The sequence below is a fragment of the Diorhabda sublineata genome, chromosome 5, assembly GCF_026230105.1.
Source record: "Diorhabda sublineata isolate icDioSubl1.1 chromosome 5, icDioSubl1.1, whole genome shotgun sequence".
In the NCBI taxonomy this organism is placed as follows: domain Eukaryota; kingdom Metazoa; phylum Arthropoda; class Insecta; order Coleoptera; family Chrysomelidae; genus Diorhabda; species Diorhabda sublineata.
The window spans coordinates 28545358-28561924 of record NC_079478.1 but is presented as its reverse complement, the minus strand read 5'-3'; the positions used below and the strand labels follow the sequence as shown (position 1 = coordinate 28561924).

The window sequence follows — 16567 nt, the reverse complement described above, 5'->3', positions numbered from 1 at the left end:
GAAATTTGCCTTAACTGTCGGTTATTTAGTCCTCTGCTCCTTATAAACTTTACAATTTTAAATGTTTGGATGACAATGTTTCCTGATGAATTATACAGTGAAATCCCACAAAATTCCCTGATGTTCTATTTTACCTTAGTTACAACGCCCGAATGATTTCCAGCCATGGCAAGAGTGCCATCCGTAGTTGTGCTGCTAAGTATATTCCAGTCGAGTTCATATTCTGCTATCAAATGCTCAATTGCAGAATAAAAATCATTTGCTGTTATAGTACCTGTCAATAGAACGCACTTTAATAGTTGTTTCAAAATTTCTCTCTCGCTTGTCTATTCGCTGCCGTTGAAATTACTTATAACCATCCGTAGACTTGAGAGTACGAGTATTTGAAACATCCGTAGAGGAATCGAATGAAGTCTAAAAGCTCTAAAAAACATGATTCTTCTTTCTGTGACACATTGCTATCACGGGCCTTATTGATACGGCCCAGAGGCCGGAAGCAGCCCGCGGGCCTTATTGATACAACAACATACATCAAATATGAAAATGAAATATACAATTAAAATAAAAAATTCATTTATTATCATAAATAACCAATTCATAATCGAACAAAATAATAGAATTCATTTTCTTGATGTCACATTATATAAAATCAACAATAACATAATAATAATAAATAATACCATCAGAATGGTATACGAAACCAACATGGTCATCTGATGGATCTATCCAACTATCAGATCCTGAATTCAAATGCATAGCAATTCAAAAAGCAAAAACTACATTAAAAGAAAATAATTATCCAGAAAAAATGATAAACAACATATTTAAGAAAAGAATAAATAGTAGGGCGGGCCGAAAAAACTACGAAAATAGCGACCAAGATGACGAAAAAAAAATTCTGATGAAGTTTGAGCTCTTGACATCAATATTTAGAGGTGCCGCATCGTGATTTTTGATTTCTCTTTTAATTTACTATTTTATTTTTTTTTTTTAGAATTTTACTGTATTTCAATGAATTATTGTTAAGTAAAAAAATAGATACTTTTGTGTAAAATTAAACGGCCTACGAAAAAGGTCTGAAATAATTTTTTGTTAAACGTTAAAAGTTAGAGAGAGGGAAATGCTTTATTATCAAAAAATTGTTACAGTTTGTAAACAAAAACTTGTAAAAACTAAAAAACAAACATAAAAATACCTAAATAAAGATACAAATAAAATAAAATTTCAATATACGGAATAAAGTCCATAGCAAAAATTATACCAGAATGCAGCATGTCCGGAATTAAATATTACTATTAGAAGTAAGAAGTAAGAAGAAAGGATGATATCGATTTGATTTCAATTTGCAAGTGATTGTGCGTTTTTTTGCATTGTAAAATATTGAGCCCTCAACAAACTTTGAACGTGGAAGTGGTAAGTAAAGTTAATAGCCGTGCAACGATCTTTCTGAAATTGAAGAAGCGTGCTTACGAATTAGCCAAACGGATTCATAAATAAATAAGTAAGGAAGAGTCAGAATTTTCAATCTTTTAAAGAAGTTCCTGCAGTGAGCCCTGCTGTTTAGTCGGAGTAAGTATTCAACATCTCTCTTTTGTAATTTGAAGATTTGCTCAAATTGAGTCGCACAACACGTACCCCATAAGGGAAGGGCATATCGGAGATGCGACTCAATAAGGGCATAATAGACTGTTAAGGAGGTGGATAAGTTCAGTTCTTTGGAAACTGATCTCAGCGCAAAGCAGGAGGAACTTAATTTTTTAGATAAGGCGGCAATATGCAATTTCAAGGAATTGGCCACAAAAAGCCCTACGAATTTAATAGTATCAACGACGTCATAATGGTATTTTTATATGATAAAACTTTGGTTTTAGAAACGTTGAGACTGAGAAGGTTAGAATCGCACCATGATGTAATGGTGATTAGGTCTCTAGATATGGTCCTATGAAGTGCCGTGAGATAAGGATTGCTCCAAGAGATACTAGTATCGTCTGCAAAAAGACATATTTTATCACTGTTTTCTAGATAGCGAAGTCGTTTATAAACTGAAGAAACAAAATAAGGCCTATTCACAGTTAAAGTTCAACCTACAATAATATATGATAACTTTCGCAAACTTTTATAGTTTTCTACAAAAAAATCTTTTGAAGACATGAAAACGTTGAAAACTGATTTCAATGTTGACGGAAATACTTTTCATATGATTATGTCTATTTGTATTTGTACCATTTTTGTCCAATTTAACCGAGATTTACTCAAAACAATTTTTTCACTCAATTTCATTTGTTCATATTTTATCTTTCCACATTAAGAAGAAACCAGTAACTCGTACAAATACGCTTATAAAAATAAAGGAATAATCGTGATTATGTCTGTTTCTCCAATTTTTTTGTTTACTGTTTAAATGACTGTATAAATGTAAAGAAAAATATAATTTTCTTTTGCGTGTTATTTTGCCGTACGTCACATAAAGTCCTTTTGTGACAGATGATCTGTCACTGTCATCGATGGGAAGCAGGGCATAACCTCGAATGTCGTGTTGTGTGATTGTGTGCTGGAAAACAATTTCATTTTTAAGTTTATTTTAATTTGTGATTTTGGAACGGACATTGTTAATAATAACATTAAATGTCGTTTCTTTTCTTACTGAGAAACACAATTGTGTTTGATTGACTGTGTCACCAAAACCACAGATATATTGGAAATTGTCTTATAAAACGACATTTATTGTCAACAAAATGGAAAAGTTGAAGTTTACTTTTCAAGTGAAACCAACAACAGACGGAAAGTCAAACTATATCGCCATAACCGCAATTGTGACTGAAGATGAAAAATATTTCCTCATTCCTGAAGAATTCCAAGCTATTTCACAGCACACATATATTCAAACTTCGAAAACTTTTGTCACAGTGAAAAATACATTAAAAAAAAGACATCAAACTAGAAGTATTTGGATAAAAACAACAGAGGATATATTAAAAACATATGTTGATGAGGATGGCAATATGATTTTTCAGAACCAATTTCTAGAGGAAACTACCAAAGAACAATTGACTGTCGTAAGCAAAACGTGTTCAGAAGATCCTATAGCCAAAATTTTAGAGAAATTAATAGAAAACCAGGAGAAAAAAGAAAAACAAAGCATAAAGAAGCTAGCTGACAAGTTTGTAATTGAAAAATTTGATGGAAAGAGTTCAAATGCAAATCAGTGGATGGAAGTATTTGAAAAAGAATGTGAAAGGTTCAATGTATTAAAAGACGAAGAAAGAATTGAAATTTTTAGATTATTTCTTGAAAAATCGTGCACTGATTGGTATTCTTCCATGATAATCAAACTTACCTTACATTCCGAGTGGTTACAATGGAAATCGAGCTTTATACAGACTTATGCAAATAAAGGTTGGACTACTAGCAAGTATGCTTTATCGTTCAAATATCAATATGGATCTTTATTAGAATATGCAGTTAAAAAAGAAAAACTTTTACTAGAAGTAAGAAAAACAATAGATGAAGGGACACTTATTGATATAATTGCCGCCGGCTTACCAGATTTTATAACTGATCGAATCAACAAGGAAGAAATTTTACATACTAAAGACTTGTTTAGTGAACTTGGAAAATTAGAACATTTGGTTGCAAAGAAAAAAAATATTAAGAAAAAAGATGATACCAAGTAAGTAAAAGAAAAATGTAGTATTTGTGAAAAATTAAAAAAGGGTGTACGCTATCATTCAGAAGATTCCTGTTGGTTTAAAACAAAATCAGATACAGAAAAGGATAAAAAGCAAATAAAGCTCGTTAACAATTCAGAATTGGAATGTGAATTGCAGTGTGAAGATCAAAAAAACTAATAGTGCCGCCATTGATCAAAGTCAAATTAGTACTCAATAAGAATGTTGAAGTTTTTGGGATCTATGACTCAGGCTCTAATGTCTCATTGATAAATTCAAGATTGTTAAAAATAAATAATAAGGAAACCAGTCACTACAACAATACTAATTTGAAATAGCCATTTTTGATGTGGAAAAGAAAATGAATGTTTTTGTAATAGACAAGGAAAATTTCGATTATGACTTCTTAGTGGGACTAGATTGTATAAAAGAGTTTTACTTAGTTCAAAATGCAAACTTAGAAATTAGTCAGAAAATACCCATACAAAGAAGTGGAACAGTTTCTAAGGAAACAGATTCAGATATAATTTCTATAAAAATAAAATCTGATAATTTAATAAACTTCAATGAAGGCATATGTGGAAAAGACTTTCAAATTTGTATTAATCATCTAGACTTTGAAAAACAGGCATTGATTGATGAATTAATATCAAAAAATAAGTCAGTATTTGCAAAGGACAAATTTGACATAGGAAAGGTAACGGATTATGAAGCACACATAGACCTATTAACAGAAAAATATTGTAGTAAACGTCCATATCGTTGCACAATTGAAGACAAGAAAGAAATTGAGAATCAAATTGCAAAATTATTGGAAAAAAATATAATAGAAGAATCATATAGCCCATTCGCAGCACCGGTCACATTAGCATATAAAAGAGAAGATAAAAAATCAAGATTGTGCATTGATTTTCGAGACTTAAATAAAATAGTTGTGCCTCAGTCACAGCCATTCCCTCTTATTGAAGACCTAATATTAAAGACAAGGGACTGCAAGTTTTTCTCAACACTAGACCTAAATTCAGCGTTTTGGTCTATACCTTTGCGTGTAACTGACAGATACAAAACTGCATTTGTGACACAGGAGGGGCACTACCAATGGACCTGCTTACCATTTGGATTAAAAACATCTCCAGCTATATTCCAGAAAATAATGTGCAATATCATACGGAAGCACAAGCTGGAAGAGTTTACGGTATGTTTTATCGATGATATTTTGCTATTTTCAAAATCATTTTCGGATCATGTAAGGCATCTAGAACAACTCTTTCAAGCAATTAAAAGTGAAGGTTTGAAACTAAAATTCTCTAAATGCACATTTGCAGCGGATACAGTCAAATACTTGGGTCATGTGATACAAAATAATTCAGTTAGACCGTTGAAAGACAATTTAATATCAATAAAAAATTTCCCGATTCCAAAGAATCAGAAAAATGTGAGACAATTCCTGGGAAAGATAAACTTTTATCATAAGTATGTGCCAAATATAGCAATAAAGTTGGAACCATTACATAACCTTTTAAGAAAAGGACAAACCTTTAACTGGACCGAAGCATGCCAAGAGTCATTTGATGAAATGAAACAAATATTATGTTCTCAACCGGTATTGACAATCTTTGATCCAAACCTACCTATTCACATATACACAGATGCCAGTATACTAGGAGTAGGAGCAATACTAAAACAGCCACAAGGAAATAATGAAGAAAAACCAGTAGCATATTTTTCTAAAAAGTTAAATGAAGTCCAAAAAAGAAAGAAAGCTATATATCTGGAATGCCTGGCAGTCAAAGAATGTGTAAAGTATTGGCAACATCTATTAATGGGTAGGAAATTTATTGTCTTTTCAGATCACGAGTCATTAGAGAACATGAACATAAGGTCTAGAACTGACGAAGAACTAGGCGATTTAACATATTACTTATCACAATATGATTTCCAAATTAAATATTCTCCAGGAAGATACAACACTGAAGCTGATTGCCTGAGCAGGAACCCAGTGCTTGATCCAAATGAAAACCTAGAGGATCAGTTGAAAGTAGTGAATACAATAACACTGGAAGATATCTTAAAAGATCAAATTAAAAATGAATATATACAATGCAGAAAAGGAAAGTTAGTAAAAAGAAATAATGTTTACTACAAGCAAGTAAAGAAAAAGGAAAAAATCATTATATCAGAGGAATTGAGCATAGAACTCATGAAAAATGTATATACAGATCTAGGCCACATAGGAATTAAACAGATGCAGAAAATGATTAGCTCAGTGTATGCAGCAGAAAATATGACTAAAAACATAAAATTAATCTGTGAGGGTTGTATAGTATATTTAAAGAATAAATCAAGAGGACATAATAAATATGGACTGATGTCTCATTTGGGTCCTGCTACAAAACCTTTTCAGATATGCTCTATTGACACCATAGGAGGTTTCGGAAGTTCCAGATCAACGAAGAGATATTTACACCTTTTATCAGATCATTTCACCCGATATGCATATATTCTAACATCAAGTACCCAAAATGCAAATGACTTCATAAAGCTGATAAAGAATTGTGCAGAGAGTGATAACATTGAATTGATATTATCAGACCAATACCCAGGTATCAACTCTAAGGAATTCAAGAGATTCTTGGATGAAAATAATATTCCCATAATTTTTACAGCAGTGAACTCTCCTTTCTCAAACGGCTTAAACGAGAGATTAAATCAAACATTGGTCAATAAAATAAGGTGCAGGATGAACGAACATGACAAGAAAAAAGCATGGACATCTGTAGCTCACAGTTGTGTACAAAAATACAATGAAACGTAACACACTGTTACTGGATATGCTCCAAAGTACCTTCTTTATGGCACAGATGTCACAATTTTGCCAAATGAGCTGAAACAAAAGAAGTCTGACTACGATTTAATACAGGCCAGAGAAAAGGCACTAAAAAATACAATCAAATCACATAATTACAACAAGACAATTTATGACAAAAACAGAAAAAATATAGACTTCAAAGTTGGTGATACTGTTTTTGTAGAAAATGGAAACAAACTCAATAGGAAGAAGCTAGATGAATTGAGACTTGGACCCTACAAAATCATAGAAAAAATTTCAAACTCAATCTTCAAGATAAGCACTGACCATAGAAGATCAGAGTCAAACTTTTTCCACATCTCGAAGCTAACGCCAGCTCCTGCCTACTTTTGAAGACATGCATGTGAAAATATAGTCTCCTATCTTCGCTGGGAGGGGAGATGTAAAGAAAAATATAATTTTCTTTTGCGTGTTATTTTGCCGTACGTCACATAAAGTCCGTTTGTGACAGATGATCTGTCACTGTCATCGATGGCAAGCAGGGCATAACCTCGAATGTCGTGTTGTGTGATTGTGTGCTGGAAAACAATTTCATTTTTAAGTTTATTTTAATTTGTGATTTTGGAACGGACATTGTTAATAATAACATTAAATGTCGTTTCTTTTCTTACAGGTATGAAATATTCGTTTAGTACTAAATAGGTGCATACTTTTGTTTCATGTAATTTTTAGTTTACATGTTAATAACAATAAATCTCTTTTCTTACAGAGAAACACAATTGTGTTTGATTGACTGTGTCACCAAAACCACAGATATATTGGAAATTGTCTTATATAAATATACTTAGAGGAGATAACTCCTCAAAATTTTCTGTTGAATCACCAACTTCATATTCCATTTCCATTCATCATTTCCTCCATAATTTCGAATGACTCAAAGCGGAAAATAATGATCCGGGTATTTTCCATGACTACGAAAAATATAATATTCCCTCTTCGACCGCGACCTACACCAAAGAGAGTAGATAGAGGTGGAAACATTGTTGGAGCTATTCTAATCTAAAATGAAGCGTGGGCGGGATCGATAATTGCACGCAGTCTTTTTGGTCAATATTCTAGGGGTTTCAATATGATGTCGGCTTAAATATACAGATGGGGCTTCGAAACAAAATATATTGTATGTAAGGTATTTTATCTTTTCAATTAAAAATATTCACTTGTAATTAAATTTCATATTGTGGAAAAAGTTACACAACATAGGAATTGTATTAACTTGTAAGCAATATATTTCATCCATTTGTTGCTGTCCTCGCATGTTTGTACTAAGAGATATTTCGTTTCAAAGTATTGCGAGCAGTTCTATCCTGCTTTTGGTTTGATATTGACCGAATTTGATTTTAGCAAATAGGGTTCTAAAAGAGTAATGAAAATCCAATGTAACAGTTCATTATAATTTATTGAAATTTACACATCGAATTTCTGTTTTTGTGAAATTTTTTCCGATGTGTGTGATTTCTACTGATTTTAATCATTACTTCATTGTTGTTGATTATTTTTAATTCTGTTATTTTGGATTTTATCATAAAATTTAATTTATTCGTAAAGTACATGCCAAACTTCCATAACTCATTGATTAACGATGTGTACAATGTGTTGCGATGGAAATTTTTTTTGTTCACATCGATTTTAAAAAGAAAACTTGAAACATAATTTTTTCCATCTAACACTTGTACAAGTTGTATTGGTTTTTCGATGTTTGTCGAAACAGAGACTTTTCAATATAAAAGTTACATTACTGAATTCAAGTTAATACGAGTATAACATATACAGGGTGCTTTTAAATGTATGCAAAAAATTCAGGTGATTGGTCGAAAGGAAATTAAGATGGGTGTTTCCTATAGAAAAATTTCCTTGGCCTACCTCTTTCTGGGATATCACCGTTAAAAGGTGGTGACTAAAATTGAGTTTTTTTTTCTAAAATGTCAGTAATGCTAGAAACTTGAAATTCTGTTATTTCCGTGCATCTGTGAAGGACTAGGTAACTACGAGTATTTTTTCACGATTCCTGTTACATCATACGGGAACGGGATATCATGTCCTTAATTGGATCATTTTCTAGTAAATATCCAGTATGCCAATGAAGATGAAAAACGAATTAACTTACAGTGTCATGTTAAATCTTTCTTACTCTCTTTTTGATATCCTACCACAAGACAGGATTGCCAAACCGTTGAAGTTGCTATACTTCTAGCTTTTGTGTGATTCAGGAAGGGATAATCAAACACGTCTCAATTGAATCCTTCTTGCCTCTGTGTGTCGAAACGATTATAAATTGTTACTATCATCTTGAAAAAAAACTGGAGAGGGTCCAAGCAAAACAACAGCTATAATATTAATGAAAAATGGAAACATTTATAGAAAACCTTAGGCGGAAATTAAAATAATACCACCGAAAATAACGCAGGGAAAAAGAGACGAATGGTTCGATGCCAAGAAAAAAGCAGAATTTAAGAAGACGAAACAAGCCAAACAGAAAATGTAACAGATAAAGATAAAAAACTGTATGAAGAGCAAAGAAACGCAAAGGAATGGTGAGCAGAATTAGACGCATTGAAGAAAGTATTCTAAACAAAGAAATGAAGAATTTCTATAAAGAAATAAAGGCCCATTGAGCAGAATACTATTTATATAAAAAAAAAAGGAAGGAGAAATAATAATATATGAGACCGTAGTGATCTAAAAATCGGAAGAGCATTTCAAAAAAACATTAAACGCAGAAAACGAAGGTGAACAATAGGAGGAGTTTTCAACCCGAGATTGGTATAATATCAAAAATATATTGCCACGAATAAAGGAGGAAATATTAGAAATAATTCAGGACCTAAAAAACGGTTCCCGTGGGAGAGGACGAAATAGAGTCAGAATTATTCAAGTACGGTGGAACAAAATTTCGACTAAGGCCATAGATAAAGTTTAAGAGTAAATGGAGAAAACTTGTTCAGAGACTACCAACGCGGGTTTAGATCTGGAAGATCTTAAAGTCTTAAAGGCCAATAAACGAATATCAAAATGTTTCCAGACCAACACAGGACTAAAACAGACATTTCCTTTATCCACTACACTGTTCACCAGAGTATTAGAATGGATAGTAAGTGAAATCTATTTGAACAGAATAGGGTCAGGAAAAACAAGATGAACGCAACTACTGGCATACGCAGACGATGTAGTAATCCTTTCAACATCGGAAAACGAACTTAAGGAAACCTGCAGAGCATTCATAGAAATGACAGACATTGAATCTACGAGTCAACGAAAATAAATCGAAGGTCATGATCATAACAACACCATAAAAGAAAAGAGCAATGAGAAGTTTGTCAATACAACTTAACGAAGAAAAAGCACCAGAGAGCTACGGAGGCAAAACGTCGATTCTTACCAAAGCAGAGGAAGAGAAGTTAGATATATAGGAAAGAAAAATATTTAGAAGGATACTAATCGGTAAAAAGGATGGATATTTATGGCTGAGGAAAACAAGTAACCAACTAGGTTAATATTTTAAACGCTTGATAATAACGTTAATAAATGGAAAAACATATAACAGTCCCTTACATTACAACAGAATTTCTTCAACCTATCAAATAATTCTCAAACTGAAAATTCCTTATAGACAGTATCCATTCAGTAGCTAGTAGATTTTGTTTGAAATGTGTGGTTTTTGAAGGTTTAATCTTTTGTAATTCCAAATGTTATTTAGTTTACGAGTTAAAAAAAGTAGGCCAATAAAATAGTTGATTATAGCAAACCATATCTCCAAATTTTTATCCAACAAACTTAATATTAATGTCTATTATCATTTTGAATGTTGTATTTTAAATCAGTTTATTATTCTATGAGAAATTAGGGACCACACTTTTTGATTTAATAATTCTTCGATAAGTATTCGAAGCTATATATTAAAAATAGTACACTTTGGCATTCCATTGCCGCACTTTCATAATTATTTTTACTATAATTGCTACATCAATAAACAAATTTTTGGAATTATTGAAAAATTGTGGGCCGAAAAATTGTTTGTCCACAATTTTGATGTCTACAAGAACATAGACTCAAAATTCGTATTTTCGGGTGCCCTATAAATGATTGGAGGTTGAAATATTTTCAATTAGAGGCATAGATTCCCTCCTGTCTCATTTTCTGGATTATTTTTATTCCGGAAACTGGTTAGTAAATGAAGGAAGCTAAGTATTCGTCATATAGCTCATTTAGTATTGCTACTAAACGAAGGGACCATCAAAACCCTGTTACATCTCTATCTCGATCAAAACTTAAACATGATTTAAATCTTTTCGTGTCAAGAAGCTTCTTAACACGAATTTTTCAATGAAGAAGAACGTAAAGCAACCGAAAAGTTTTGAACGAAAAAAGTTTAATGAGGGCTTTAAGAATAAAATATTTAAGGCAAAATAGGTATCATCAATAGACCAAAATAGGTCATATATAACTTGACCAGACGTCCCGTTTTGGACGGGATTGTCCCTTTCTATAGTTACGTGTCTCCTGGGATGCCAAATTGTCCCGTTTTCTGAAACCGCGCGAAAATTTGAGTAGTCGAGCCGGCTGGACGCGAGCGATGTGCGAGAAGAGCGAGACCGCGTTGTCGGCCGACGCGACGATAGCCGAGAGTGGCGAAGACGTCATCGCTCGCGCTTTGTTTACTTATCGTTTGACAGATTTTTCGTTCGACCACTTCTCGATATTTGTTTTGTTGTTGTTTGATGTTCGTGTACCCTGTAAATAACTTGAACTTCTTTTGTTTTGGAACCATATGCTAAAATGCCGAAACTCAAGTGTACTTTAAATGTTAACTTACATTCAAAATATCCGTTTATCAAGCAAACAAATACTCCTTCAGATGTCAGATGTGAAAAGTGTCGTACAGAATTTAGCATTTCCCACAGTAGTGCCAGTGATATTGAAACAGCCTTTGAAGTCTGAAAAACATAAAAATGCCGATCGCGCCGCTGCTTTCGAGTTCTTCGATGTTAACCTTTTTCAAGAAATCGGACACACCAACTTAAAGGATCTGGATATCGCCGTGGCAGAAGGTGTCTGGACTTATCACACGATACAAGAAAACCACAGTTTTCGCTCTAATGATTGTGCGTCGAAATTAATTCAATCATCTTTTGATCTTGATAAGTACAATTGCATTACAATACTAATCGATGCTTCAAACCACGGAAACAAAAAAATATACCCTATTCTAGTGCGCTTTTTTCAATCTCACGTAGGTGTACAAGTAAAAATTTTAGATCTCCAAGAACAACCAGGTGAGACTTCTTACATCATTGTCAATTATTTAAACCAAGTGTTGACAGATAATAATTGGACAGCAAAAGTCGTGACATTTTGCGGACACAATGCCAACGTTAATTTCGGAGATGCGGCTAGGCGAAGAACAAACAATGTGTTAGATATTTGATGTGGAGCCCATGTAAATCACAATGCAATAAAATCAGCTGCAGACAAGCTACCCTTAGAATACGAAAGCATTATCGTGAAGATATATTCATTTTTTTATATTTACACTATTTGAGTTGAAGCTCTAAAGGAGTTTTGTGCCGAAACTGAAACGGAATATCAACAGAAATTTTTTTGAAGATCCCACATCCGAATTGTGGTTTTATTTTTTACACGGTCAGTCAGCAAGCTATATTGAAACTGGAAGGTCAGACGGTATCAGCAATTGAAGCTGCAAAAGAAATCAATCAAAAGACAATTTGACTCAGAAACAGACCAATCAGTTTCTTCCATTTATGGTCCGTCAATTAATAGTGAAATCGAAAGATAATGCTACTGACATAGATGAAGAGTTTGTGAAAAAAACTGCTACAGAATTTTATGGAACAAGCAATGGACTTGCTTTCTTACCAAAGAAATGGAGATATTTTATTGGACAGATTTACAAAAGGTCCCCGCATGGGAAGACGTTCAAAAATCTCTAGATGTATTAATTGAAAAGGAATATGTTGACTGTAATAAAGATGCAGAAGGTTTTGACGAATTTTCGTTTATTTGTAACTACGTCAAATCGCAGAAAGTAACTGAATGGAATAATTTAAATGTTTCCAAGGAAACTCGTTGGGTGGAAGTATTCAAACACTTTCAAGCCAACAATCTGCAGCACGAAAACTTTTCTATTTTAATTGAATATATTTTATGTTTGCCTGCTATAAATGCTCCACTAGAAAGAGTATTTTCTATGATGAACAAATTGTGGCCATCTGAGAAAACCCAGTTACAAATTTCAGTTCTAAAAACGATGTTGCTAATTAAGGTGAATATAAAAAAAACATTCAAAGGGTTTTATTCTTATTAAAAATCTTCACCAGCTATATTAAAGCAAATTTTTTTCTCTTATATAACGTTTATAACTAAACGTTTCGAGTTTATATATTTTTTAATTTATAACTTTTAAGTTAATTGACTTTTTCTGAATAAATTACTTTAAAAAAGTGTTTTTTTCACTGACTACCTGTTAATTAACCTAATTAAACCAATATCCTGTTTTGAGTCAAAAAATAAATGGTCACGTTAGTCATACATCTTCGAAAACTGTCTAACATTTCAACGGAAGGTTTGTTTATAAACATTTAAAAAGGACAATGATTGCTAATAGTTTATTCTAGAGGTCGAATGGGATTTATTTCTATTTGATTTTCAAATCAGATAGCAAAACAGGAGATTATCATTAACATTCTGAATTGAATTCAGAAAACAACAATAAAATCTACCTGCTCACTCTATAATCGTTTGTGTGTAGAGATAAAATGATTAACTGGCTAATAGAAACATAATGATTGCAATTCTAACAAGTTGAGATCAGATTTATACGAAAGTTAAATAGTTAACAGCTACACGGAACGAAATTTTAGCTTATTTAACATGATTCACACAAAATGTCAACTGTCTTCCGGACTAATAGGACCATTCAAACTGTCGGTATCCAATTATCTGATAGAACAGCATAATTAACGCATAACGAAAAAATAATCTCGAATTATATAATTTTATTTCACGGATAGATTCATATAAATAAATATTACAATAGAAACTAATTCAAAAATATATTCTTTCAGTGAGTCGATTACATTGCGAGAGCGAATCTTTCAAAATGGATTTAATTTTAGACATCAATTCATGGTTGTACCCAATGGAGTTAGGTAAGTAGTTCGTATCTTATAAATTTTTTATTTTGACCTTAATTGAAATGTACTAAATAGTATATTGATCGTGGTTACGTAATGAACTGCAAATTTCTCTCAATAAAAAAGTAATTGGATCACATTTCGTGGTCTGGTTTGACTAAAAATTACGAAAATTAATCAATCAACTTGCCGTGAGTTAGTATAATTTTAGGAAAATCTATACTCCTAATTTTATTTAGAAAGCAAGCACTCAGTGTTCATGAGCGACGTCTGTCTGTCGAGTAGGACTGCTCAGGGTGGGATCATGCTGGGCAAGTCAGAAGTCAAAATTTCTGGTCAATAAGTCAACAAAGTTTATACGATTTCCAGCACTAGGAATTGAGCACCATTTTCGATAAGCAGCATTTTTGTTGTTGACTGTTTTAGTGAAGTTTTAATCAAACCATAGATCGTTGTCTCCAAAGCCCTTGAAGGAATAATATAGGCTTACATTTATATAAAGAGTACTTCCAAGATCCCATTTCCTACATGCATATAGCTAACAGAAATCGATTTTCGAGCACCTCCAAATGTCGGACATATTTCATATGTGGTACACTTATTGAGGACCGATGATAATAGCAATAATTTCATAAATTCGTGAAACGATCCTGATCAGTTCACTAGTTGCCACAATTTACCTACTTTTTGCATAAGTTGCCGCCTTTAAAGAAAAATAAATAATAGTTTCGAAAACTGGAAAAATACATTTTAATAACAAATTGAAGAAAAAATTAGAAAATAATTTAAAAATAGTTGTCAATTGCCTACAGAAGCGAAGTGGCACATACTATTTTCTATTGCGATCATAAAACTAGAAAGCTTTGAGTTGATTTTATCATCAACTCCATGTCCATTTTGCAACTTTGATAAGTTAAATTATATTTTTATTTATTAAATTGAACTGCCTGACATCTCAACCTCAATTCACTCAATAATTTCGATTGTATTTTTTGGTTTCGTCTCATTTCAACATAATTATTTTATTCTATCTAAGGCCGAGCGCCCACCAAAGTAACGTGACGTGTGGCGTGGCAAGTGATATAGCAAACAGGTAACAACAAAATGACGAATGGTGTGACACAACGCCTACCTATGTATCTAGAAACTAGTAACACCAGTTGTCAATATGTCTTTTTCTTCATCGGATGACGAAAGTTTTTTGGCTTTAGTAAATTTAATCAATGTTAATAACGCAAAAAATAAAAAAAGACAGTATTGGGTTCATCCATACTGGAAAAAGAATCAAAAAATTAAACGTAGTGTTTTTGATGTATTCAAAGAATTACATACCTAACCTGAGCGATTCCAATCATTTTATAGAATGAATACAAATACATTTAGTTTATTACTTCAAAAAGTAGGACCATCGATTAGGAAACAAGATACTAATTTTAGAGACTCAGTTTCACCGGAAGAGCGTCTTTTAATCACTTTAACGGTAAAAACACGTAACACGTGGCAAAAAATGGAACATGCTGCATTTGAATGACACCGAAGTAACATGTAGTTTGTCATATCACAGTCGTATCACTTTATTTGGCGTTACATCTACTAATTACATTGTTTTGATACAAAATAGCGTGCTAGATGCATGCTACTTGCTACTTCACTTGTCACGCCACACGTCACGTTACTTTGGTGGGCGCTCGGCCTAAATGTGTATGTATGTTGCACTCACGAGGGTTGCTACAAACAAAAACAACAAATTTATGATTGGATATGTTTATTGTTTTCCAATATTCTCCATTAAAATCAGTACACATTTGCATGCGTTTGAACCAATTGTACAAGCATTTTTTCCATTTTCCAAAACATGTGATTTGAACTTATCAATCGCTTCTTAGGATGTAGATAAACTATTACCTTGCAATTTAATTTTTAAGTGTGGGAATAAGAAGAAATAATTGGGTGCCAAACGGCGGATAACCCATCAGATGATCTGTTCAAAAATATTTTTGGTTAAACTGATCTGTAAGAGCTCGATTTGTCGTGGTGGAGAATGATTCGTCACCTTCTGTATTTTTTCAAACACTCCTGGCAAACAAATGCTGATGTACCACTCAAAAATTACCTAGTTCTAATGGAACGGTGGCGACATATCCAGTTATTTAAAATAAAAAAGGAGGCGACTATTTGCTTCGAAGTCTTGAAAGACCCATATAGTAGATTGTTATCTAGTTTCGGGTTTATATGCATAAATCCCTGATTTTTACCTGTCACGATCTTATAGACGTCTTTTGATAGCATTTGCATGTTTTCAGCATTTCTTTGCACCAATCGCCTCGAGATTTTTTCGAGCGATTTTCAAATTATGCGGTATCCAACGCAAACAAATATTTTTGACTGCCAACTTTTCATGTAATATTAAATGTATGCGAGTGTAACTAAATTCATCTTGTAGCAAGTGTCTCGAGATGGTGCTTCATCCCAAATAGTCGAAGCGAGTTGATAGGCACATTGAAAGACAGAAATCATCGCACGAGAATTTTGGCTAATCAGTATCATTTTTTGACTAAGATGAATGTTTCAAGTATCTGTAAACAACTCAAATATCATCTCGTTAGAAGTTAAAAATGTCAAATTTTACAATAGCACTGTCAGATATTCATATCAGTGTTGCCTTTTTTCAAACCTTAAGTAGTAACCCTCGTATAGTTATAAAATGGGTAAATCCCTATTTTTGACTGTAACAGCTATCGTGAAGATATCGCTTTTCCTGGATAAGTAATAAAAACTAAATAAAACACATGCTTTTATAGCAAATCAAACTGGAAATTAGAAAATAATTTTTAACATTTCAAGAATAAAGAGACAAATAAAAGATATAATTTTAATGTAAT

The 16567-nt window shown here is 32.6% G+C and overlaps 1 protein-coding gene across 1 annotated transcript in view; it reads left to right on the top strand.

Annotated features, from left to right (window-relative positions):
* Positions 1-16567, top strand: part of LOC130443870 (DNA-directed RNA polymerases I, II, and III subunit RPABC3) — a 173314-nt gene that overhangs the window by 32253 nt on the left and 124494 nt on the right. Inside the window, exon 2 of the mRNA XM_056778750.1 lies at positions 13617-13700. Coding sequence (XP_056634728.1) covers positions 13617-13700 — 84 coding nt within the window. The remainder of the gene's footprint in view (positions 1-13616; positions 13701-16567) is intronic.